This window comes from Musca autumnalis, unplaced genomic scaffold (assembly GCF_047663935.1).
Source record: "Musca autumnalis isolate F117 unplaced genomic scaffold, ASM4766393v1 scaffold_4, whole genome shotgun sequence".
Taxonomy (NCBI): Eukaryota; Metazoa; Arthropoda; class Insecta; order Diptera; family Muscidae; genus Musca; species Musca autumnalis.
In genome coordinates this window covers 99,914,498-99,939,945 of record NW_027411977.1, presented here as the reverse complement: position 1 = coordinate 99,939,945, position 25,448 = coordinate 99,914,498, and the positions used below count along the sequence as shown (strand labels likewise).

At 33.7% G+C, this 25,448-nt stretch overlaps 1 protein-coding gene across 1 annotated transcript in view; it reads right to left on the bottom strand.

Annotated features, from left to right (window-relative positions):
• Positions 1-24,931, bottom strand: part of Rh50 (Rhesus blood group-associated glycoprotein Rh50) — a 194,821-nt gene extending 169,890 nt beyond the window's left edge. The window contains exon 1 of the mRNA XM_073979854.1: positions 24,086-24,931. Coding sequence (XP_073835955.1) covers positions 24,086-24,254 — 169 coding nt within the window. The 5' untranslated portion in view covers positions 24,255-24,931. The remainder of the gene's footprint in view (positions 1-24,085) is intronic.
• Positions 24,932-25,448: the final 517 nt, after the last annotated feature.

The window sequence follows — 25,448 nt, the reverse complement described above, 5'->3', positions numbered from 1 at the left end:
TTAGCTTATGCTACACATTTTTTTTTTTTTAATTTTTGAGTAAAATTTTAAAATTTTTTAGATTTTTAAAGACATGTGTAAAGTATTTGGGTCAACTACATTGGATTACTTATTGAAAGTATGAAATAATGAAGAAGTTAGGTTTTTTGAGCAATTTTCTGCATAGTTGTTGGTAAGTTTTAAGGTGTTGTTTAAGTGTTTAATAGTAATTTTAGGCTGACTCTAAGTGTTGTTGAGTTCAGGCTTGTAAACAATATCTAGAAAAAACATTCTTGTGGTCCTTATTCTTCATTATGTTTTTATGATAAAACTTCTGTTCCACCGCAGTCTCGTTCGTTGAGATTTTTAGAAACTGGTCTCTTGTTACAAATTATTACATGTCTATAGTACAAAAAAGGATTTTTCTGTTCGAACTGATGATTTTTTGAAAGTACAGACCCAAACGACAAGAAACCCTAGTTGGGTTTTGTTGTGTCAGCTCCAGCTCGAATTTTATGGCCCCATCTAAACATGGTTAAATATTGAGTTTTTAAAGAAATTCGGCGCTATATCTCTGAAACCAATGCGAATCTTCTTCTGACCTCTGAAGCAAATTTGTAGATAAGGAGAAGAATAAAATATTTGGAGAAATAATGAACTCGAAAAACTGCATTTATTGCCTCAAATTTCAAAATATATGCAAAAATTCCACAATTTTTAAACATTTCGCACCGTATCTCCACAACCGTTAATTTTCTCTGAATATTTGGTAAAATATTCCCTGGAATGTAATACACAACTCTTCAGAACATGTCATTGTTGTAAAATGCCTATATGCTGTTGTTTTCAGTACATTTTTCAACGACGATTTAATAAAAATATCAATAATGTAGTGAAATCCGAAATGCGAGAATAAACTGTTGGTGTGAACTGTGTTTGAAATACGTGTTGAAAAAGATATGATGCAAAATACTGCTGAAACAACATGAAGTAAGCATTTTATAGTTTCAGAATGTTCTAAAGAGTTGTTGAGAACTTTATTTGGAAGATTTTTGCAAAAGGTTACTTGGTTCAACTCCCAATAGTTTAGACCATACTGACCAGAATATCAGCAGTTATGTAAAATTTTCTATATTTCATAGATTTTGATGCCGTAGATTGAGTTTTTCTTATGTGGGGTTTTCAGAAGATAAGTTCTACTAGTACAGGGCTACAATATTGCTAAAGACAGCAAGGCCAAATTAGTATTCGTTTCTGAGATAAAGGCCTGATAATTTCAAAAACGCGTAGATTTAGCCCGGTTTAGATGAGGCCTTTAAATCCGAACTGGATCTGAGAGGACAAAGCCCTACTAGGGTTTTTGTAGTCTAAATATGTATTTTCAAAAAATGTATACTAGAAATTGTTTGCATTTTCAGTGTTGCATAGTGTTACTCTTTGAATTGTATTTTGGGTATTATGGATGCACATTTGTAGAAATGTTCCTTTTTCCTGCTTTGACAGAGGACTTTGTGACGACAAACGAAATAAAAAAAAGAAAAACAAAACTGATCGGAAACAGATTCTCCTCTTCGTCAAAATCTCAACAAGAATCAGTCGGCTTTGCGGGCAGGAATATACCCTGAGTCTGTGTGAACTGAAATTTTCATCTATCGATTTTCAGATATCGATATTAGGAGAGTTTCAGAATTGTGTAGCCATTTTCGGTCGCATGAACTTGGCGACAAAATGTGGATTATATCATTGATCACAAGTGTTGCGGAGAAGGTACCTGAAGAAATGGACCGGACCGTCATAGGTTATTTTGGAAGTAGATTTTATTTTAGAAGTCATTCCTTTTACCTTTCACACCAGTCATTTCAGTTCGTCACAGAATATTTTTCAGTTTTTTTTTTCATGAAAAGACAATACCGTTCTAAACACAAGGAATACTTTCAGTAAACATATCTAAGGATCCTCGAACAGACCTTAAACTGCATTTAACAACTATTTTGATGGTTTTTGAAGGATGTACCGCAGTATAAAGTTCGAAAGTTGTCGTGCGCACCAGTCACTATACATGACGGCCGTAGGTGTTCTTTACAGCTTTCGGGCCATTTTCTCTGAAAGTATGGACTTGCCCCTGAAAAACTTGTACTGTAGTAATAGTGGCCCCGAGAACACTTGCTGCAAAAAAGTAAAGCGTTTTCAGAGAGGTCTTTTTATTTATATCATATTTTTACTTATAACTAAATTATTAGCAAAAAGGAAGTGAAGCCATGACTGCTTAGGTCTTCAGCTTACACTTATCCACTTATTTATTGTCGAGAGAAGTCTTAAACTGCACATTTCTGAACATTTTTGAAATACTCTATGGAAGGTTACCGAAAGAATGGATTGATATGGTCCATCTTCGAAGTTGATCAAAATTTGGACAAAATAAAACGAAGGCCAAATTTTGGACCGATCTTGGACCGAGAATCATCGTGTCCTCCACCAAGACGGACAAACATAGCTAAGTCGACTTAAAGTTTTCTGAAACAGATTTCTTCCAAACACACTTTGGCCCTAAAACCATTATTTCGATCAGGTTTATTTTGACTAAAGACTGAGAGTATAAAAATGTAGATTGGGAAACATTTTGTTCATGGATTTTTGCTAAAAGAATGTATACATGTATTGATCTTGGATTGGAAGCCAGAATTGCATTTTAAAAGAATTCAAGACTGGTTGCCAGAGTTTTCCTAGTTGCTGATCATTTTATGAGAAGATCCACGATCGGAAACCAGAATTTCTATAAGAGAAGTACGACGATTGGACGCCAAAATAGTCTATTTACATGCACGATTTGGCAATAGAATTCGTCATTTACATACCCGCGATTAGGTGCTAGAATTTCATGATTGATATTTTTTAGAATATTTTTTTTGTCAAGAAAACCACTATCGGCCTTCAGAAATTCTTTGTGATAAGATCTACGATTGGACACCAAAATATCTTTAGGGAAATAACGATAGTTGGTTTCTTTATGACAATAAAAACGATTGGACACCTGAACTTCCGAAATTGAAAAATTGACCATACTCTGGGGTGGAAAATTGAAGCCTGAAACAAGGGGAAATTGGCCAATTAATCTTACGCCATTTTAATTAAAAAATAGTAACGAAAATTATTTAATCAGTAAAATAAGCCTAAAATAAATTTTAAATCATTGCTAAATAATAAATTGACGCTAACATTAACTTTAAAAATTTTGGTCAGGTGGGCCCCCACCGAAATGAAATCCTGGCTACGTTCCTGATGGGAGCTATACAATTTTTTTTTTGTAAAAACTCAAGATTATGATAGTTACTACCATCCGTATTGCTAATAATTTTTACAATATTGCACAATTTCGCAAGTCGTTTTTGTTTTTTATGTTTGAAGCAAAATATTATATTTTTCGACCTGAACCAAGCCAAAGTTGTTTCATACTTGAAAAAAAAACAAATAAATTGTTGGAACAACAAAAGCGAAATATATTTTTCTCTGCGTGTTTTAACCATTTTTACCCCTCAATCCCAAATAACATCGAATTATGGACAAAAATCAGGAAAAAATTTGGAATTTTAAGTAATCATAGGTACAAATTCATCAAAATATCATAAGGGACACGAGGTTGTTAAAAAGTCATAACCCTAGTGTACGCACGAAGGCTGCAAACAAACACAAATCAAACCAGTAAGGAAAAGATCAAAGTCGGGCGTGGCCGACTATTTGATACCCTACACCACTGTGAATATGTAAAATATATATGGGAGCTATATCTGAATCTGAACCGATTTCGATCAAATTTGGCACACTTATTTCTAGACTAATTTCAGTCACCAATTCCAATTTTCATCGAAATGGGATGTACATATATAGCGTGATTGGTGCAGTAAATACGTGAAATCGGTCGAAAATATATATGGGGACTATATCCAAATCTGAACCGATTTTCACCAAAAGCAATAGCGTTCTTCCTATTGCTAAAAAATATATTCCCCAGTTTTCAGCTGAATCTGATAATAAATGCGACCTGTACGTTGCGAACGGACGGACGGACATGCATAAATCGACTCAGTATGTGATTCTATATATATCCCTAGAAGGACCTATGGGTCTATCTCTTTTCCTTATGCATGTCACATACAAATGCACTAACACATAATACCCCTTACCACAGCGTGGTGTAGGGTATAACCATTTGCTCTCTTTTGTACTCCCCTTCTTTGCTTTCGGGTCATGTGTGTGTGTGAATTGCCGAAAAACTTCGGAACCGGCACTGGTTTAAATCATACTGAAGACTACTTGCTAAACCAGAAACTGATCGAGCACCTCTCGTACCATTTATAAAAAATCAAAATACAATAGTTGGAAAAATGCTCGTATACTTGAATAGTAATATTCGTATGGATTTTAATAATGGTTTTAAAGCGATAATAAACAAATCAAATTGGTAGCATTATTAGTTATTTGTGCGGTTCCGAGTTGTTTTTTGCAAATATCTCCAACCTGCTCTTCTTTGTAATAATTTTACTGTGATCGAAAAATATACCCTCCTCCTTCATAATGGAGGCTGATAAAAAGTTGCAGTTATGTCCAATTTTTAGCACAAATTTGTTAGACTGAACCAACCACAAATTTTCTTCGTAATTAATTCTTTGGCACTCCCAAAGAGTCTTGCAGCAGATGAGATATAAAATTATATTCCCTTTTAAAAATTACGAAATGTCAACATTCAATCTTTATGTACACCTTTTTCACAACAAAAGCGTATTTACATTGGCAAAATAGACATGGCAAAAATTCCATGAACCTTAGGTGCTACATTTTCCTTAAGTATTTTCTTTGAATGGAATGATGAAGTGTCGAATGATATATAAAATTGCAGTATAAACCTGACTATTTTCAAAAGCACTGCAGAGTCTTACAAATATTCAATTTAACAGCAAAATGGCATAACTAATATTTATAGAGAGATCTTTAGTTTTTCCAAATTTTTGTATTTTGGACACAATTTCTAATTATACAATACGAATTTTAAGAAGCCTAACAAAACTTAATTCAATAGTTGGGTCCTTTGATGGCGATAGAAATAGAGTTATATTTAGTATTTGTATCCATGCGCTTACTTTAGCTCGTAACGACATCAGACATAGGTTATTAAATGGTTATCACTTGCCTAGTTTGGCGATTTTAAATCCGATAATAAAGCAGATTTCTAAGACAGAGATTTGTAATTTGGTATAGAAGTTCCTATTACTCCTAGGATGTTTGGTATTGCAAATGGGCTATATAAGGTTTTGGACACAGCAACCCACCGGAATGGCTGAAATTTGGTATTTAGTTTTTGTTGGAGGTAAATGCCTGTTTGACTGAAATTCGTCGTAATTCTAAAGGTTGTGACGTCAATACCAACGGAAAAACTGAAATTTGTTATTCAGTCTTCCATGGTGTTATAAAATATTGCAGAAGGGAATTATCATATTATCCTATATCGCCAATAGAAGAATAGCTCTTGATTTTCGGTAATTTGAAGATTTTACCGAAATATCGGAAATTTGGTATTTAGTCTTCTTTTAGTCTAAAAACTTTACGCCCCCAAGGAACAGTACCTTCCGAATTTCCGCATTTTGAAGGTTAGCCACATTGTTTACAGAACTTGCAGAAATTTCGTATTTAGTCTTCTTCATAACAAAATCGGCCTGGCCGAACTTAACGCCGTTCTTACTTGTTTTTTTTTTTATTTGATCCAAAAACCTTGTATTTGAATTTTCATGGCGATTGGTTAATGTTTACCCGTACAACCAGGTAGATCTTTGTTTCCATAGAAATTTGTATGATGCATTTTCACGAATATTCTCTAAAGGCCGCAAATATGTTCAGTTCATTGTTGTGACTAAAAAACGATTTCTGCAAAAACTCATGATGATCGGTTAACGTAACCAGTGTCCTCTGACCAATGAAGGCAAACAAAGCTGTGTTCCTTTACTTACCTGAGGTTACCATTTGTTACCATTTTTAACCTGCAAAGCGTTCCTTAACCCCAAAAAGTGGTAAAACTGGCAGGAGTTTTTAAGAGAGTGAAAGAGGAGAGAGATCACATATGCCTTTCTCTTCTACCACAGGCTACCAGCAAAATTTCTACAGGTAAAAAATGGTAGAACTGATTTTTCGACTTTTGTTTGACGATTATTTCACAATGAAGAAAAAATGGACGAAAAACAGAAGAAAAAGTCGAACGCTGACAAAACTAAATTAAAAACTGTGAAATAAAAGACGAAAATTTATTTTTTATGTTTCTTTTTGACATTGCTACCAGCAGGGTTTCGGAGTCGAGGTATTTTAGGCTCGACTCCGACTCCGACTCCAGACTAGTTTTTTTCACGACTCCGGCTCCGACTCCGACTCCGGGTCGACTCCGAGAGTAAATTCCTATACCACTAAAAATTAATAAAATGTTCAACAATTTTTAACTTTTTCCTATATTTTGGCCTATATAGGCTAATGTTTTAGTTTTTCTTTACAAATGCATTAGAAAGGACATTTGTTCTAATACATTCGATCATATCAATATCCTTTCTGGCGAATCTTACGAAAGTTTCTGTTGGTTTTCCTTTTTTTGGACGAGTATATTCTTAACGGAATTCTTCCGCGTGAGAAAATCTTTAAGCTTTCAAAATATGTGAAAATGAAGGGACAATAAAAATCATAAGGACTACATGCAAGTTTCAAACTGGATGTAAACCAACATTTTAAAAGGAGACACCGGTTGTAAAACTCAATAAAATCAATTTTTCATGATGTTTTTCTGAGAAAACTGCGTAACACGTTGGCAGATTTTTTTCTTCATCTGAGAGAGAAAAATATTGCGAAGTTTTGAGGCAGTCTACGAAACCCTAATTTTATTAAAGCATTTTGCGGTGCCAACTCTAGATCGAAAACTAATAAACCATTAGTCATATAATTTTGTGGCCGATTTCGAGAAGAACACAGTTTATATGCTGCATACAAAATAAAATAAATTGTTCCCATCCAAATCTCATACTAAGGCAATATTGTTCCGATCGACTTAAACATTTGACCACATTATATGCTACTTATACTTTCTAATTTTTTCTGAAATTTATAAGTAGGGATCATCCCTTAAACAGAAGTTCAGCCCTCACATTTTGAACTTTGGTGTGGAGTGGATAATTTTATTGAAATATTTGAGATATATTGCACGTAGGCAGATGCATGTTTTCCGGAACTGAAAAATTAGCACACGATAAGATTTCGTGCATGAAAATATTCTACAAAAATTTTCCTAGGAAAATTGTATGTATGGTCGGTCCACTAGGACAAGAAACCGATATTGTCATATTTTAATTGTCCTTTATCACTTTTACCCGATCCTTTTTCATGAAAAACTATATGATTATCTATTTCATTGAATTTCGTATAAGCTATTGATTGTGTAGAAAACTCGGATACACATGAACTATATCTGTTCCTGGCGGACAGATCCGGTTATTTGAATGTCTACATCTAAAGCTCTCATTGAGTATATAATGAATCCTAGAAGAAAGATTCGCCGTTTGTCAGACATCTGGGTTAAGGCGCGATGAACCTGTCGTTGACCACCAACGAATTTATGATGCCCTAATGCAGAAGTGTAACCATCCGAATTTCATTATAGTTAATAGATTATGCGAACTTTACCGAAATACATAAACATACGATTTTTTTTGAGAAAGTAATGGGTAAAACTTATAAAGGATAATGAAAACGTGACAATATCGATTTCTTCGATATGGGAAACCTACATATAATTTTCGGTGGAACATTTTTGTAGAAAATTTAATTTTGTTTTACTTTTTGAGTTTAAGAACAAAAAGTACATCGAAGGAACTGAGCTAGAAGGACAGCATATTCGAAAGAAAGGTTCCTTATGCTATTTAACTGAAAACATGACATCTAAAAATGATGAAATAATATCTCCAAATAGAGAGATAAAGCTATTTTCTCAATGATTGATAGGGGTCAATCAAAAAATTCATTATGTCATAACTCAGAAATTTCAGCTATGGGACCCTTTGGGGTTTTCAATTGGGGTTTTCATTCCGAAAAGGATTTTTTCGACCCCCAGACCTTGACTTTCATTTTGTGTCACAGGGTATTCAGTAAGATTTCCCATAGAGACCACAATGTCTTTAATAGAAGACAAGGATAACTTCTCATAAAAACAAGATGAGAATACCAATAGACCTTTGTTAGAAGACCAGTAAGACTTCTGACGAAAGAGGTTAAAGGTCCAATCTTAATTCGATTGTCATAGAACTTTACATTTGTTGGGAAAAATGTAAAAAATTAATTGGATCAGCAAAATAGGGATGAATAGATAACACTTCAGAGGATAGTAAATATATTGTGAATTGTCAATTAACTTAGTATAATATACCGTTTGCACATTTGTTTTCTTATAGCATTCTTTCAAAATAAATAATGATTTAAAAAAAAATTTTCTAGTTCCACTTTTAATGTTATATTTCTATAACGTGAACAAAATTTTGCCCGGAGTCGGAGTCGAGTTATTTTTTTCGACTCAGACTCCGACTCCGACTCCAGCAAAATTGCTCGACTCCGACTCCGACTCCGAAACCCTGGCTACCAGATCTACCATTTTTCCGTTCCTTTACTTTTCTGGTAAAAATGTTCATGAGAGAGCAATTTTGAGAAATTTTGACACTTTTCTCTTTTACCACTTTTAACATTAAAAAAGTAAAGGAACAAAGCTAAACAAAACGATTACCGTACCAATCACACAAACTTTTCAGTTTCTCTGAATCGTTTCGCTCTCAAAACAAAACAAAACCACAAACTTTTCAATGCAAAAATACGAAAACCTTTCGATTACTGAAATTTACAAAAATAATTTTTGGCAAACATTTGCTGTGCGAAATGATCAATGCCCCACTCAGACACACACACACACATTTGATTGCTTAACAACCCTATCAGCTAACATCATCATTACCCAGCTAATAATTTTTTCCGATTTTTTTCCGAACAAAACTCTGCACAAGTATGCGATTCTGATGTCGAATTCGTTCAGAAATCGGAACAAAATTGTGAGAAGGTGCCCACGAATTCGGAAAGTTTTATCGGAAAAAATCGGAAGGAATATTAGAGTTTCTTTCCGAATTCTAAACGAATTCGCAAAAAAACTCGAATGAAAAAAGGGAAATTTTAAGGGAATTTTCGATTATCTGCACAATTTCGGAAAAAACTCGGAAGGAACATTCGAAAAGCGGAAAAAATTCGGAAGATTATCGGATGTTAGATCCGATATTCGGAAAAAAATCGGAAAATTATCGGATGTTTGATCCGATATTCGGAAAAAATCGGAAGATTATCGGATGTTTGATCCGATATTCGGAAAAAAATCGGAAGATTATCGGATGTTTGATCCGATATTCGGAAAAAAATCGGAAGATTATCGGATGTTTGATCCGATATTCGGAAAAAAAATCGGAAGATTATCGGATGTTTGATCCGATATTCGAAAAAAAGAATCGGAAGATTGTCGGATATTTTATCCGATATATGGAAAAAATCTGAATATTTTCGTAAGGTTTTATCCGAAAATCGGAACAAATCCCGGTGATTTGTATAGTGAGTGGAGAGAAAAGCTCCCTTTGCATTCTCGGGAGATGCGGAATGTTGTTTTTTTTTCAACCACCAAACGAATAATTCATAGAATCCATGGCCCAATTATAGGTCCTCCACCAACATCAGATGATTTCGATTTTAGCTGTAAAAATTGATATTTGACATTTGAATTCGCTGTGAGGTATAGAAATGTCAAACTGTACAGAAACAGGTAGATGTATCTCTAAAAAAGAAAATAAATAAACTTAATGTTGTAGACGTAAAATGTCAACATTTGTTGTGTTTTGTATGAGAATTTAACTTACAATAACTTATTTTAGCAGTTCAAGTTCGATCAGCAAGTATATTCGGTTTCGTCAAACAAAAATAACTCTTTTTCAACTTTTCCTCGGAAAATGTTTTGTATGTATCTACCTGAATTGACAGAAAAGAAATTCGCCTCAAAAATTATTTTCGCTTTTGTTTATGAATTTTGACATTTAAAATCTTTGTTTTTCTTTGAATTCGCTTGCTTGAGAACCTATAATTGGGCCATGATTGAATCGTTCACGTATTTTGAACTTTTTCGTTTTCTATCGGTTGTTGTGAAATTGAGAACTTTTCGCTATTCATTTTGTTTGCACTCACGAATGTTAACAAAACGAAACAAAACATCGATCTCGGTCAGCGTGGGTTATGTTTCGTTTTGTATTGTTCCTATGGAAAATATGAAACGAAACCATTGGAAATGTTTCATAAATTATTTTTACGTATGTACGCTGTCCCTGACCGATCTTTATTTCCATAATACCTTGTTTAAGGGCCATTTTCAGGAAATCGCTCTACAGGCCACAATTACTTTCCAATCGACGAAAAAATTTGCAGAGCGATTTGCTGAAAAAAATGAGGAAAAAATTAGGGGTTAGGCGTTTCAAAAAATAAAAAAAAAAATTGTCATGTTTTGGGCCGCCCTAATATGCATGTCCATCCGTCCGTCCGTCCGTCTGTGGTAGTCAAACTAGCATCCAGAAAAATTAAGACAATTGAGCCAATTTTGGAAAGATACGTCTTTCCAGGTCAAGTTCGAAGATAGGCCATATCGGTCTAAGTTTTGGTATAATCCTCATATAAAGGTACCGCCCGATTTTAGGTATTTTGACGTTTTTAACTAAATTTTCGAATTAGCTGTACTTTGGGATTTAAAGTTCGAAGTGGTAAAACAAATATTTGGAATGGCCCCCATATAACGGCACCACCCGATTTCAGGTATTTTGATGTTTGTAGATAAATTTTTAGACCGAATTACCATACTATGGCATTTAAGGTTCGAAGTGGTCAAACATTTTTTCTACAAAAAAAATTATGGACATAACTTAACGCTTTGGAATAGCCTCCATATAACGGTAGCACCCGATATCAAGTATTTGTACTTTTGTAGCTATAGGTTCATGTTTTGGTCCATAAGCCCATGTTTTGGAATATCCTCCATATAAGGATAATGGCCTATTTCAGGTTAATTAAAATTTTTAGCAGAATTTTCAGACAGAATTAGCTGTTATTTGGCATTGGGGGTTCTTAGTGGTCAAACAGCGGTCAAACTAGAGCTGGCAAACTATCGATAGTCCGACTATTGTTTTGATTGCTGTCGTAAAACAAAGGTTACGGCGTCCACTTAACAAGTTATTTGGGTTATCTATTGCGAATTATTTAAAACAAATTTGCAGCCGAGTCCGTTATAAACAAATGTTTACAACAGTGATCAAAACGATAGTCCGACTATCGATAGTTTGTCAGCTTTAGGTCAATCCTTCCACCATAGGATTGAGGATATAATTATATTTGTTATACCGTTTGTAACACATTGAAATATTCGTCGGAGACCCAATAAAGTTTATATATCCATGCTCAGTCAGTATAACCATGTCCGACTGTCCGTCAATGTACAGTTTATTTGTTTAATTGTTCTAAAAATAGAACCAATGTTTTAGCTTTTTTCGACTCTCGGTATGTGGTTAAATATGTACTTAACAACCCAGCAAAATTTGACGGAAGGGGTTCTTTGCGATGACGTGATTTCATGTCATCTTTTGCATTGGTTCAAAGGAAGTCGTGAAAGATCCGATCTTTTCATTAGGATTTGAACCAATGCCAAGGAAGTCGTGAAAGATCCGATCTTTTCATCAGCATTTGTACCCATTCCATCGATCCAATAGAGATGATGTTTGTGTTTTTATTTACACCTCCTTATTATTTTAATTTTGGTATGTTCCAGTACTGCAAAAATCTACTAATTTTTACTATTTTTCCGATAACACAAAGGAAAAATTGTTATCGTAGTAAAAATAAGTAGATTCTTGCAGTTTCTGGAACAGACCAAAGTTGTTAGAACTGTCGTCGTGATGCTGTCTTACATTTCCTGCATATCAAACAACTAAAATTTTTAAACAATTGGTATATGAAGTCCCAACCATCGAGCTAAAAATAGAATCGGACTGCACACATTGCTATTTTAAAAGTTCCCTTGTCTATTCTAAATCTGACATAGAATGAAATCAATCAAATCTCGCTTCTTGGAATTTGAAAAAAAAAGTCCGAAACGAAAAGGAACAAGAATCTGAAAATAAAGAAGAAACTACTTTTGGAAAGAAACAATTAAAAATAAATTAATTAAGCATAAATGGTATTTTCCATAAAAAGTCTCTCCCCGTTCGTTACATTTTGTTCTTAGAGATCCCTAAAGCAAGCCGGGTTGTAGATCCCTACATATTTCCGTCACTAAACAAAAGAGTATAAATTACCAAAATGTAATGTTGTTATAAAATAACAAAATTATAAAATAAAAGTAATTTACGAAATAAAAATACTTAAAGGAGTGCATTTGGAGTCCATGTTAAAATCTGAACTGGTGATGGGAAGATAATTGAAAAAACCTTTTGTAAGATGAAACAATATCAGTTGCGGAGAACGGAAGAAGTAATCTTTTGCGTTGCAGCGGTGGTGATTACATTGCAATTTTGGATGTAAACTTTTGAAAAACTAAACTGATAAATTAATTGTAGCTATTTCATGAATTCGTTTGAATTAATAAAGAGTTTTGTTTTTCATGAAAACCATATTTCAATACAGCATTTCCATTTTCCAAACAAGACATGAAAATTTCATGCCAAAGCATTGGTTAAAATGACATGTCAAAGCATTGGTGAAAATGACATGTTAAATCATTGGTGGAAATGACATGCCAAAGCATTGGTGGAAATGACATGTCAACGCATTGGTTAAAATGACATGCTTAGGATCCAGAAAAGAACGTCATCTTTTGGGGTCCACGCTCATATAAAATTCATCGATGAAGATGCTAAAAAGATGGCATGCTAGATCACTTGCACCCATGATTGAATGTCATCTTTGGCATCGAACATTTTGCTGGGAAGTAAAATAGTATCAGTCGGCTTTGTATACCCTCAGCCTGTGTAAATTGAAACACTTTTTTCCCAAAAAACTTATGTATTTAGGGGGTTTCAAAAAATGTTGATTAGGATTAAAGTTCAAAAGTTTTGCGGAGGAGGTACTTAAAGGAATGGACCGACCTGGACCATGGGTGGCATAGGGGGTTTTTACACCCCTCGGGCTGTTTTCTCAAGAAGTATGGACTTGACACTGAAAAACTTTTACCATCGTAAATGATGCAGCGAATGTAAGTTGCTTCAAAAAAAAAAAATCAAAGTGATTCGATAACAGGTCTTAAAGTGAACTTATCCAAAATTTTGTGAGGGAGGTTCCGGATGGAGTGGACAAATATTGTCCATATTCGAACCTGATAGATATATTAGGATGTGTAAAGTATGGACCAAATTGGCCGCTCCCTTCAAGATTTATCGTGCGCACAATTTTTCCGAACATTTTTGAACTTTTGTGGGGGAGGTACCTGAAGGAGTGGACCGATATGGCTTCTCTACGAAATTAAACAAAGTTTGGACACAATATTACGCGGTCCAAATTTTGGACGGAATCGGCATATCCGCTCGAGAATTATCTTGTGCTCCAAACACTACACATAGTGTTATAGGGGTTATATGTTATAACGTTTTCTGGAAAACAATTGATCAGTTAATCAAGAAAAACTTTAGTTATTTGAATTTCTAGATATTCTAGAATCTATGAAAAATCGTGATCATAGAGAACAATTAAAAAAATGGAGTATGTTGTCAAAAATAGATCCATAATATAAATTTGTTCCACAATTTATTTGAAGGAATCAACGTAAATAGTGATTCAAATAAATATTTGATATTAGGAATCAATGCGAAATCCTCCCTTTATACCAACCTGCGACATATGTATAAAACTGTCCATTGTATCCCCCAAAATTGTGGTTAATAGATGGTGTTATTTCTGGCGAAACAACAACCTTACATTAATTTTACGGAACAATAGAAATCAATAAACAATAATTAAATTTTCAATTCTATTGTCTTCTATTTGTGATGTATTTGCTCAGAATCCCATATATATTTTCATTGATATACAACCCATCTGAACAGAATTCATGTTCACCGCATGATACCTACCACCAAGTAGTTTCTAGCTTTTCTATCAATTTTCCAATTGGTGTCGTCAGTGACGTGAGAAACCACAAACACATAAAGTAGACGAAAACAATTTGCATTTGAGAATGTTTAAATTTATTTTTCTCCAAGTCACATGGAGAAGTAAACAGTCTGCAATATAATTTATTAAATTGCATCCGGAAAACATTTAACGAAAGATCGTACGGTGTAGTATTTGTTGATATCAACGCTATTGTCTTTTCTTTGCAAATCAATTCTTGATAATAATACTATTGTGCGTGTTTTTTTGTGAGAGTTTGGGTTGTATATTTATTCCCCAAACTCGCACAATAGAATTTTTAAGTGTTTTACATGTTAAATTATGGGGTTACCTCTACTTATCACTTTCAAAAAAATTATTGGTTTATTTTGAGGTACAGATAGTATAGAGTATACCTAAAAAAAAAACAAATAAATAAAGTCGAAAATAAAAAATAATTACATTTAACTTACAGTGTTTTATTTATAAATTCCCTTAAAACTAAAAAATAATTTTTCATGATGGAATCTCTCAAATAAAACTCTTGCCGTTTAATATTTTCATAATTTTTAATTCAAATGCAAGCATTTTATTTGAGAGATTCCATCACGAAAAATTATTTTTTAGTTTTAAGTGAATTTATAAATAAAACATTGTAATATAATTTTTTAATTATTTTTAATTTTTAACTTTTTAGTAAATACATTTTTTGACCACTGGGAAGTCCATAACCAAATTACAGTCAATTTAGGCCGAATATGTAGATAAAAACTTTTAATTGCCTGAAATCTGGTGGTACCGTTATATAGGGGCTATACCAAAACCTAGATTTATGTCCACAATTTTTGGTGGGGAAGTTTCTGTTCCATTGGGAACCCCCAATACCAAGTTTTAGCTAATTTCTGCTGAAAATGAAAATAAAATCCTTAAAATACCTGAAATCGGGTAGTACCGCTTTATATATGTATGTCCAACATATTTGGTGAGAAAGTTTATGTACCATTGGGGAGTCCCATTGCCAAGTTACACCCAATTCGGTCTAAACATGAAGATTAAATCGGGTGGTACAGCTGTATGGGGGCTATATGAAAAAATGGACCCATATTGGTTTTGGTTTCATATTCATGTATTGTCATCCAAGTCTGAAAAGTGTGCAGTTCGATTGGTCAACTGCAACTGTGTTAAAAAGGAGTTACTAGATTTGAACTAAATCGGGTGGTACCGCTATATGGGGGCTATAAAAAATATTGGTTTTTGGTTTCATAATCATGTATTGTCATCCAAGTCTGAAAAGTGTGCAAAGTTTCAGTTCGATTGGTCAACTGCAACCGCAGCTTCCATTTATAATATACATATAGTATCGTTGTGGATAATAGAACGGTCCTGATTTATTTGTATTTATTTTTGGGTTGAGGCCTCTGAAACTCACATATGATGACGATCGACTAATTTGAAACTGCAATATCCGGACTCTTAGCAGAGAAAGTTCACTTTATACACTAGATAATTTGATTTGAATGTTCAACGCAGATTTTACATCTTATGAGAAGAGCGATGGAATCGAAAAAGTGTCAGGACCATGCCAGTGCAGCAGAACTATTTCTGGTTTTTCCTACTCCACAATATGAAAACACCGCGAAGTATTCGTCGTAGACCCGCCTTCTTGTCTACCATTTTTCATATCTCGATGAAATAAACCGATCAAATTCCAGGCAATAATTATTGACCGATCGTCACGGAATTTTGTATGGAGACCAGGTTTTGACCAGAATAGCATCGTAGTTATAGGTGATGGTGAAAAAAATGAATTTTGCACGAGATAAGAGTTATCCTTTGTGTGAAAAATATCCAAATTCGTGCTATACCAAAACATTAGGGTTATGACTTTTTTACCTTTTTTTAAAAAACGATTTCCTGTAGCAAAAATGAAGGAACTTTTGCCTACTAATGAATAAAATAACGGTTATACTAAAGTTCACGCCAAATACTTAAAAAAAAATTGAAGAAATACAATGAAATGAAAAAAGCTCTCAAAAATAATTTTGCTGTTTCCCAGGACCATCCTTGCAAAGGCTTCCTTCATATCAAAGATTGCTGTGCGACTCTATTTTTTAGGTCAATGATATGGGGCATTCTCTTTATGGTTCGAAGGGCATGTCGATCATAGAATAAATCCGTTGATAAAGGATTTTTACAAGGTTGACCTTTTGTGTACAAAGCTTTACAATTGCACCACGGTGGCATCAAAGATATAGAGGCCTACTTATATGAACATACATACTATAGTTATTACTGACTTCCATTCCTAATATACACGATTTGCCGCTTACACATAATACAGTTTTTAATATTACATGCAATAATTTTGGAGAAAACGACAATTCGAATCGATCACAGAATTTATATCTTAGCAAATTAATATACTTCAAGAATGCCATTTATAAAAATATGGACTAGAACAAGAAGGAAATGGCTCCAAAAAGTTCAGAATTATGTGAGGTTATACAGACTTCGAATTCCAGAAAAAACAGTAATTATTGACAGGACCAAAATTTATGTACTTTACACGAATTATCACGATTTTTACTATGGACCCTAAGTTTGTTACAAATGATCGGGGATTAGGAATTATCGGGACATGAATAATCGCCATTCCACCATATTTTCAACATTAAATAACTATAAGACAAATAATATAAGATTTATATTTAAAAATACAAATACCCGCATTCCCGGGAATTTCAAAAAAATTTCCCGGGAAATCCCGTCCGAAAAAAATCGAGAATTCCCGGGAAATCCCGGGTCGGAAATTCCCGACCAGAAACTCTAATATTGAACCTCAAATGTCAAATAGCAGATACTTCCTTTAAAAATATAGGTAAAACATCAAAATAGCTTAAATCGTAAGATATACTAAAACTAGACCACTAGAAACCTCAAATTGCGGTTTCCAATCAAAATCGTGAATACCTAAAAAATGTCAATATGAATCGCGATTTATTTAAAAAGTGCTCCGGCGATTTTTTTTTTTTTTTGTTTTTCGATTTTTCTCATTTATGAACATTGTAGTTTCAGAATCCGCAAAAATTTCCCAGGTGTAAGCAGCTTCCATTTAAATTTGGTTCAAGAGCACCGTGACCGAAGTTCGGGAAGTGTTTATGTTGACAATTTTCGGTGGAGAAGTTTTGTGCCTGCAGAGAGCCTCAATTGTGAAATTACTAGTAGTTCTGTGAAAAAAAGTACATAAAACCCAAAAAATGCCGAAAATCCGAAGGTTATATGGACCAATGTTGGAAATATTTGTGACCACTGGGAACATCAAACGGTAACTTGCCGCTATTTCGGTAAAACAAAATGTTGCAAAAATTTCCAAAATACCGAAAATCGGGAGGTGCGGTTGTATAGGGGCTATACTGAAACATGCACCAATGTTGGTATTTTTGATGCTGAAGTTTTGTGACCACTGGGAACCTCAAACGTTAAATTGCCGCTATTTCGGTAAAACAAAATGTGGCCAAACTTCACAAAATACCGACAATAGGAAGGTGCAGTTACATGGAGCTATGTTGAAAATGTATGGTGTAGGAGTTTTGTGACCACTCTGAACCTCAAATATCAAATAACAGGTAGATTTGTTAAAAAATGTAGATAAAACGCTCAAAATACGTCAAATCGGGAAGTATTGTTATATTTGGGCTATACCAAACCATTCACCTATGCTGACAATTTATGGTGTAGAAGTTTTGCTGGGAACTTCAAATGTCAAATGGAGAAGTTTTTTTTTCCACTGGGAACCTCGAATGCCAAATAACAGGTAGTTAGGTTATACAATTTAGGTAAAATATGCAAAATACCGTTATATGGGGCTATAGAAAAACATCGACCTTTATTGACATTTTTGATGGAGAGTTTTTGTGACCACTAGGAACCTTAAATAATAGATAGTTCGGTACAAAAAATGTAGCTTGAATTGCCAAAATATCTAAAATCTAGAGGTGCCGTGGACCGGCATAAGCAATCTTCGAACTTCAGTTGCCTATTGAAAAAAGACACCTGTGGGCGTTCTAGGTCAATTAAAGAAAACAAGTAAGAAAGTATCAGTCAGTTGTCCTCACCCACTGACGTTCTAGGTCAATTAAAGAAAACAAGTAAGAAAGTATCAGTCAGCTGTCCTCAACCACTGACAAAAAACAACAACAACAAAACCAAAAATAATAGTTATACGTATATAAAAATATTTTTTTTTTGAATTTTATATCACGAATTTACTTAAAATGTGGGGCTATACCAAAGCACATCGACCTTTATTGACATTTTTGATGGAGAGTTTTTGTGACCACTAGGAACCTTAAATAATAGATAGTTCGGTACAAAAAATGTAGCTTGAATTGCCAAAATATCTAAAATCTAGAGGTGCCGTGGACCGGCATAAGCAATCTTCGAACTTCAGTTGCCTATTGAAAAAAGACACCTGTGGGCGTTCTAGGTCAATTAAAGAAAACAAGTAAGAAAGTATCAGTCAGCTGTCCTCACCCACTGACGTTCTAGGTCAATTAAAGAAAACAAGTAAGAAAGTATCAGTCAGCTGTCCTCAACCACTGACAAAAAACAACAACAACAAAACCAAAAATAATAGTTATACGTATATAAAAATATTTTTTTTTTGAATTTTATATCACGAATTTACTTAAAATGTGGGGCTATACCAAAGCACTGACATATATCAATCATTTTTAGTAACCAAATTTGATAACTGATAACTGACTGGATGAAATGATACGATCTGCAAGGTCTGCACCAATCAGAAACTCCCTTAACTTACGGAATTGCCATTATTGTTGGTGCCGTCAGGGTTTCTAGGAGCTTTCAGGCCAATATCACAGGAAGAATGGACTTGCACAAGAAAAAAATTCTACCGTCGCACATTAGGCCAAAAAAACGGAGATTAATTCAGGGAAGCATTTGGGTGATCTAATAATATTTTTCGAATGTTTACACCTCAATCAATATAACGGAACACAGTTTTGGTGAAAATTAAGGGATTGGAGAGGTATATTCGAAACCCTCATAAATGGGTACCATAAAAACTATGAAGTGTTTTTACGGTTTTGCCTACATTTCTTATTTGATTAATCTATAATCTTCTAATATGATTAATTATTGGTTAAGCTAATATTTGGCAAAAAATTAAGTTCGGTCAACATTTTAGTGTAGCTCCCATACAAGGGTATCTCCCGATTTTATGTATTTCGAGGGACTTGACCACATTTTTTAGTATATTTATCTGTAAATTAGGATTTATGGTTCTGAATGCCTAAGAATTCACCGTGAAAAAAATTTTCAATATAGGTCAATGTTTTGGTATAGCCTCCATATAGAGGTACAGTGAAATTTGAGGTTTTTCGAACATTTTAGGCATATATTGCAACTAAACTGTCTCAAATAGTGAATTGTACATTTGAAGGGATTGAACATATTTTTATCAAACATCATCTCCATATATTCTCGTATTGGAATAACCTCCATATAAAATATTCCGCTACTTTTTTATCTCTAAATACTTTTCAAAAATACGGAAAAAATTGATACATTTTAAATTATTTTTTAATATGTTTTTTTTTGCCATAAATATTTTTTTCTAAGATTCTGATATCTACCTTTAGTTGACGATTCCATTCTAAAATGGCCACTTTTGATGCGTAAAAAATATTACACTTTATACACCAAAAAATTTTAATTTTTTGTGGTGCTCTTCAAATTATTAAAATTTGTGTAGCTTTAACACAGTGTAACTGTAGAATTTTACAATGAATGATTTTGTCATTTTTTGGTTAGAGACTTAGAATTTTGTACCAAATTACCATGTAACGACAGTTATACCAAAAAACGAATTTAATATTTTTTAATTAATCTCCATTTTTTCCGATTTCACCCCTTGTGCATCGCCATCACTTCATATAAATCATTATATATAGTACCTATAACATAATGGTGGACATGCGCACATTGTCTTATGTAGGCTGAACACAGACATTAAGCCAAAACACGACATACTGTACAACAATAATAGAGAAAATTAAGACAAAAACCCCAAAATGCAAAAATTTTACCCACGGCTATTTCCACCATTTTTGGCATAACTCAAAATGCGCAAGCAAGACGCAAGTTTTGTTTGCGCAATATCAAAGACAACAATCAAGAGAAAAATACAAAAAAATTTCTCACGACCTTCTCGACACTCTTTTTTTATACTCCAATACATTTCAAAATTATGTAAAATCTGGACACATTTTGACGAATTTTTTACACACATTTCTTCAAGACCTTTTCAGAACAATTTGTCCTTAAATATTAAGAATTAACTCTATTTGAAATTTCCATTTTGAAAATGACAAGTTTATGTAGCAAAAACTAGGTTATGGCGATTTTAAAGCAACAAAATTTAATACTTTCACCTGTTTCTTAAATTGTAAAAATATGTTCAACTTTAACACTGTCCTACACGAAAAGTAAACAACATACGACTTTGCTATTTTGGCTAGTGAGGTAGAATTTTGTACTCGTTAACCCTGTCAAGACAGATTATCAAAAATTTATCTCTCAATTTTTCATTTAAGACCCGTTTTTTCAATCTTGCCCCAACGTGCGTCGTACTGATAACATTTAAAAGCGTTCCGAAGGGAGCTCTTAAACTTCACTTTATCCGAATTTTGTGTGGTAGGTACCCGAAGGAGTGGACCGATATGGTCCATATTCGAACCCGATCTATATCTGGAAGGAATAATACGATGTGGAAAGTTTGGATCAAATCAATTGCTCCCTTAGTGAGTTATCGTTTACAACATTTCACAGAGAAAATATTGAACTTTTGTGGGGGAGGTACCGGAAGCAGTGGACCGATATAATCCATATTTAAACTTAAACCAAGTTTGGACGAAATATTACGATACCCAAAATTTGGTTCGAATCGGTTGATCCGTTCGAGAGATATCGTGCGCACCAGCCAGACAGACCATTATTTCGATTAGGCACATTTTTGATCGTATCAAAGTGTATATCACGAATATTGTCAATTATTTCATATTCCATTTCAAAAAAAATTTTTTCACACTACATCAAAGATGTTTGGTATATGGGTTAAAAAAAATTTCCCGGAACGAATCTGCTCGCGAGTCAATTTTTGGTTGTTGCGGACAAAAGTTACGGCGGTTTTATTTCATCTTTTAAGAAAAAAATATTTTAAAAACGCTAATTATTTTTGTGAGCACAATTGTTACTAAAAAGTTCTATCGAAGAGACTTCTGCGAGTAGATTGCATAATATATGCAAAATTTTACTCAGAATTCGCGGAATGTACATAAAATTGATAAATTATTGAATATAAGTCAACTTTTTTCAAAATAAAAGTCTATTTACCGGTCATAAAATTACATAAAAGTTTGTGCTGGATCAAAACTTCACGGCTAATCAAATGAGACTAAAATCATACAGATTGGTATTATAGTTTCGATGTTACAGCCAAAATAAGCACATATTTTGGTCAAAAAAATAATTTTTTGTTTTAAAAAATATTTTTTCACATGCATTATGTAGTAGAAAATATTGGAAAAATCTGTAGGAATACTTCCTTCATTTTGCTTAAATCTCCCAATAAAATAGACCGATTATGCTTTATAGACATTCATTTTAAAGCTTTCCCATTGAGGAAGATAATTGGGTTGCGGAGCATATATCTCAAGGCTTCTGAAATGGAAATAGAGCTCAAATAACCCATTTTAATTTAGATGCATTTTAAAATACATGTAAATCGCGTAATTATCAAAATCGTTTTGTCCGCGCATGATTTTCATGTACAGCAAGACCATATCTTTTAAGTTGTATATATTTTTCGAAATTTAATTTAGAGGCTAAGATGTAGCATCGGCTGCATCTTAGCATTAAAAACCCTATAAAATATCGCAAATTTGCGCAAAGTGCATACAATTTTTGTCCGCATCCGATTTCAGTGTTCACCATGAACATCTATATCGATATATATTTTTTCAAGGCGATCAATCAAGAACCGTGGATGTAGCATCACACACTATTTTTTGGGATAAAATGAATGTAGCTCCCTTTTCAGTGAAGCTTTCAAATCTCCGTTTCCACTAAAACGAAGATGTTCCCAGCAAAAATTCGGATCCATTAGTCATTACGTAACCAATTACAAAGAAATGTAAACAAGCTTCTTTTCGCATTACAAGTAATCTGAAAAGTAATGGGATACTTCTTAAAAAAGTTACAAGGCAAACCTACTTACTTTGCTCCTCACTAAGTAATGAGGACGGTGGCACAGTGAGTGTGTGTCCGACTGTAAATCCTAGAGTTGTGTGTTCAACGCTCACTGTCGGCACCCGAGTTTTTTTAATTAAAAAATAACAGTTCGTGGTGCACATGTGCACTGCACATTTAAGTTCTTAAGCAGCCCTTAATGTTCGTGTGCGTGGCATAGTATGTAGTGTCTTTGGCTAGAAATCAGAGGGTTCGTGTGTTCAACTCGCACAGCAAGCGAAATAAAATAAAGTAAAATAAAAGTAAGAAGTGTGATGAAATTAAAAAAATCTCTACATCAACTGTTCTAAAAATAGAATTTTTTTCAACTTACTTTTCAACTTCAAGTGGCCACAGAATAACGAGTTATTCTAGTGGTCATAAAATAACTACAAACTGAGTGCGACATGCCCTTGTAAAAATAATGGGAAAGAAAGGGGGTTTGCGAGTAGTTACGGCTGCCAAAAATCCCTTACAAAACCCATGATTTTGAGAGGACTTTTTTCGCTGGGTTGCATTAGTTTTTTCATTTCAGTGGAAACGACCCGCAGTAAATGCGGTAAAATACGCGATATTTTCAAAAACAATTTTAGGTGATTTTTCTACTTTGGAATTTCTCGTAAATCGCGTTTTAGTAGATGGATTGAATGATTTATTGGATCCGGAACGTAAAAAAACCAAAATGTACAATGGAGTACGAGGTATTCCAATGACAATTGTAAATATTAGACCCGAAAAATATGATTTTTAGAAGAATGTTCGCACAAAATTTCCGCATTTGGATGCAGATTTGTATTGAACTGTGTAGACTACATTCACGACACATATATCAAACAACTCAATATCGCGAGTTCTATAATCCTATATATGATTTTTTGAAAAACCTGTTTGCGGAATGAAATTAGAAGAAAATTTCAAAGAATACTGTAAATCTGGCTTCAAAATGTAAGCATATTTAATGGTAGAAGCAGATTAAATTTTGAAAAGAAATATGTTAGTGAGATTATCCATATTTAGTTGGCTTCTACGTTTACTTTGACAAGAAAATCAAGAGAAGTGTGGTTTACTCACAAATCGAGAGAAAACAAAAAAAAAGACAAGTGGGCTTCAACCCATTTTTACCCATTTTTTAACATAAATATAGCCACAGCTTCCAGGCAAATTATGTTTTAAGGCCAATATTTTTCCCATGTCCAAAAACATTTTATTTTATCCAAAAATATTTAATTTGTATAATATACAATCACAAGTCGCGTGTTCTAAAAGGGTAAACCTTGTAACCACTGAAATAAGTAGTCAGAATCTACTCAGTATCTACTTATTTCAGTGGTTACAAATTAACCAGATACTTCGCGCGACATGCCCTTGTTAAAATGATGGGTGGGAAAGGAGGTTTGTAATGAGGATTTTTGCTGGGAGGATGTCACATTACTGTCGTACACAATAATTATTTCGTGTATTTTGTTAAATAACACTATTCGCTGTTTAGCTATTAACATTAAAGAAGACAACAAATATATGTATGTATGTGTACACCGAATAACCACTTTAAAATACTAAAACCAATACTCACGAGGATATTTCGATTCGTGTTGTTCATTTAATCCAGAGTCTTGTGCCTTCTTATCGATTGGCAAAGCTTCCTTGCCATAACGCACGAACACCCAGTATAGAACCAAGAAGATTATTTGAACAATCATTAGGGCAACAAAGCCCGATTGCTTAGTGACAGGCGAATGCATTTTTTGTTGTTGATGCTATGCCACTTTTCGAAGATGAAGATGTATATGTCGTTCACTGGCACAATATCAAGGAGAATGTATTAAGAAGGATTTTTTGCAAAGGAGGAAATTCTTCGTTTCTTGTTTGTTACACACGCGCACTATACGAAAAAAAGAATGAAATAATTTAACCTTTGTCATGAAAGGCTTATTGTTAGTTTCGAAAACACGTTTCACAATAATTCCATAGAAAATCCTTTTAATGGACAGAGTATACGTATTTTTTATTTTCGATTTTTTTAGTTTTTCATTCTTCTTCACTATTTGGCGAGTTAACCGAGGTAACGTCTGTTCTTAGCAGGCGCTAAATGCCGTTTGTTTTTTACACTTTAAATTGAAATTCATGGTAGCGTATGTGCGATATTTTCACATTGAAAATTTAGTAGCTGTTGAAAATGCGATAACAGCAAATCTTGTTTGCCGCGTCTTCTTTTTTATCGTCTAAATACTATACACAATGTATGACGAATTCGTAAATGGGTGTAGGGGTGATTTGTGCAAATGTTTCATTGGCTAACGTTAGCTTTTCTACTTAGCATGGATCATTTCTAGCCATTGCATGTCGCTCTCTTGAAGTAGTTTAGTACATCCACATATTGAATATTCTGTATGTCGTCTGTCCATTGTTTTTTCACTGTAGTTTAAAATTGAATTTATTTTTGTGTTTTTGTAGCCAGAAATTTCCCCTCGAGTTAATTTGCAATTTAGTCAACAAGCACCAGCATATATTGCTGTTTTTGACAATTGTACTCAATCAACGGTAAGCCTCTTATAATACGAACACAAGTACAATTTGAAGTGTTAGGGGCAATATTAGACCAGTAAGAAAGGATCAAAATCGGGTGGGATCTACTATATGATACTTTACACCACCACGATTCAATATTATTTGGTAGACCAAACACATTTTCCAAATTTCATCAAAATATCTATCAAATTTTGTATTTGATGCGTTAATAGATGAAACCGAAAGACATATCAAAATCTGTACCTATTTCAATATAAGTTGGCAATCTTGTTTCCGGACCGAATTCCGAAATACATTCCGAATTTCATCAAAATTTTACAGATACCCAGCAAAAAGGTGATTTTTTGACCACTGGAAGTTGAAAAATAAGCTATAAACTAAACAAATATCGATGCCTTACTTTCTCT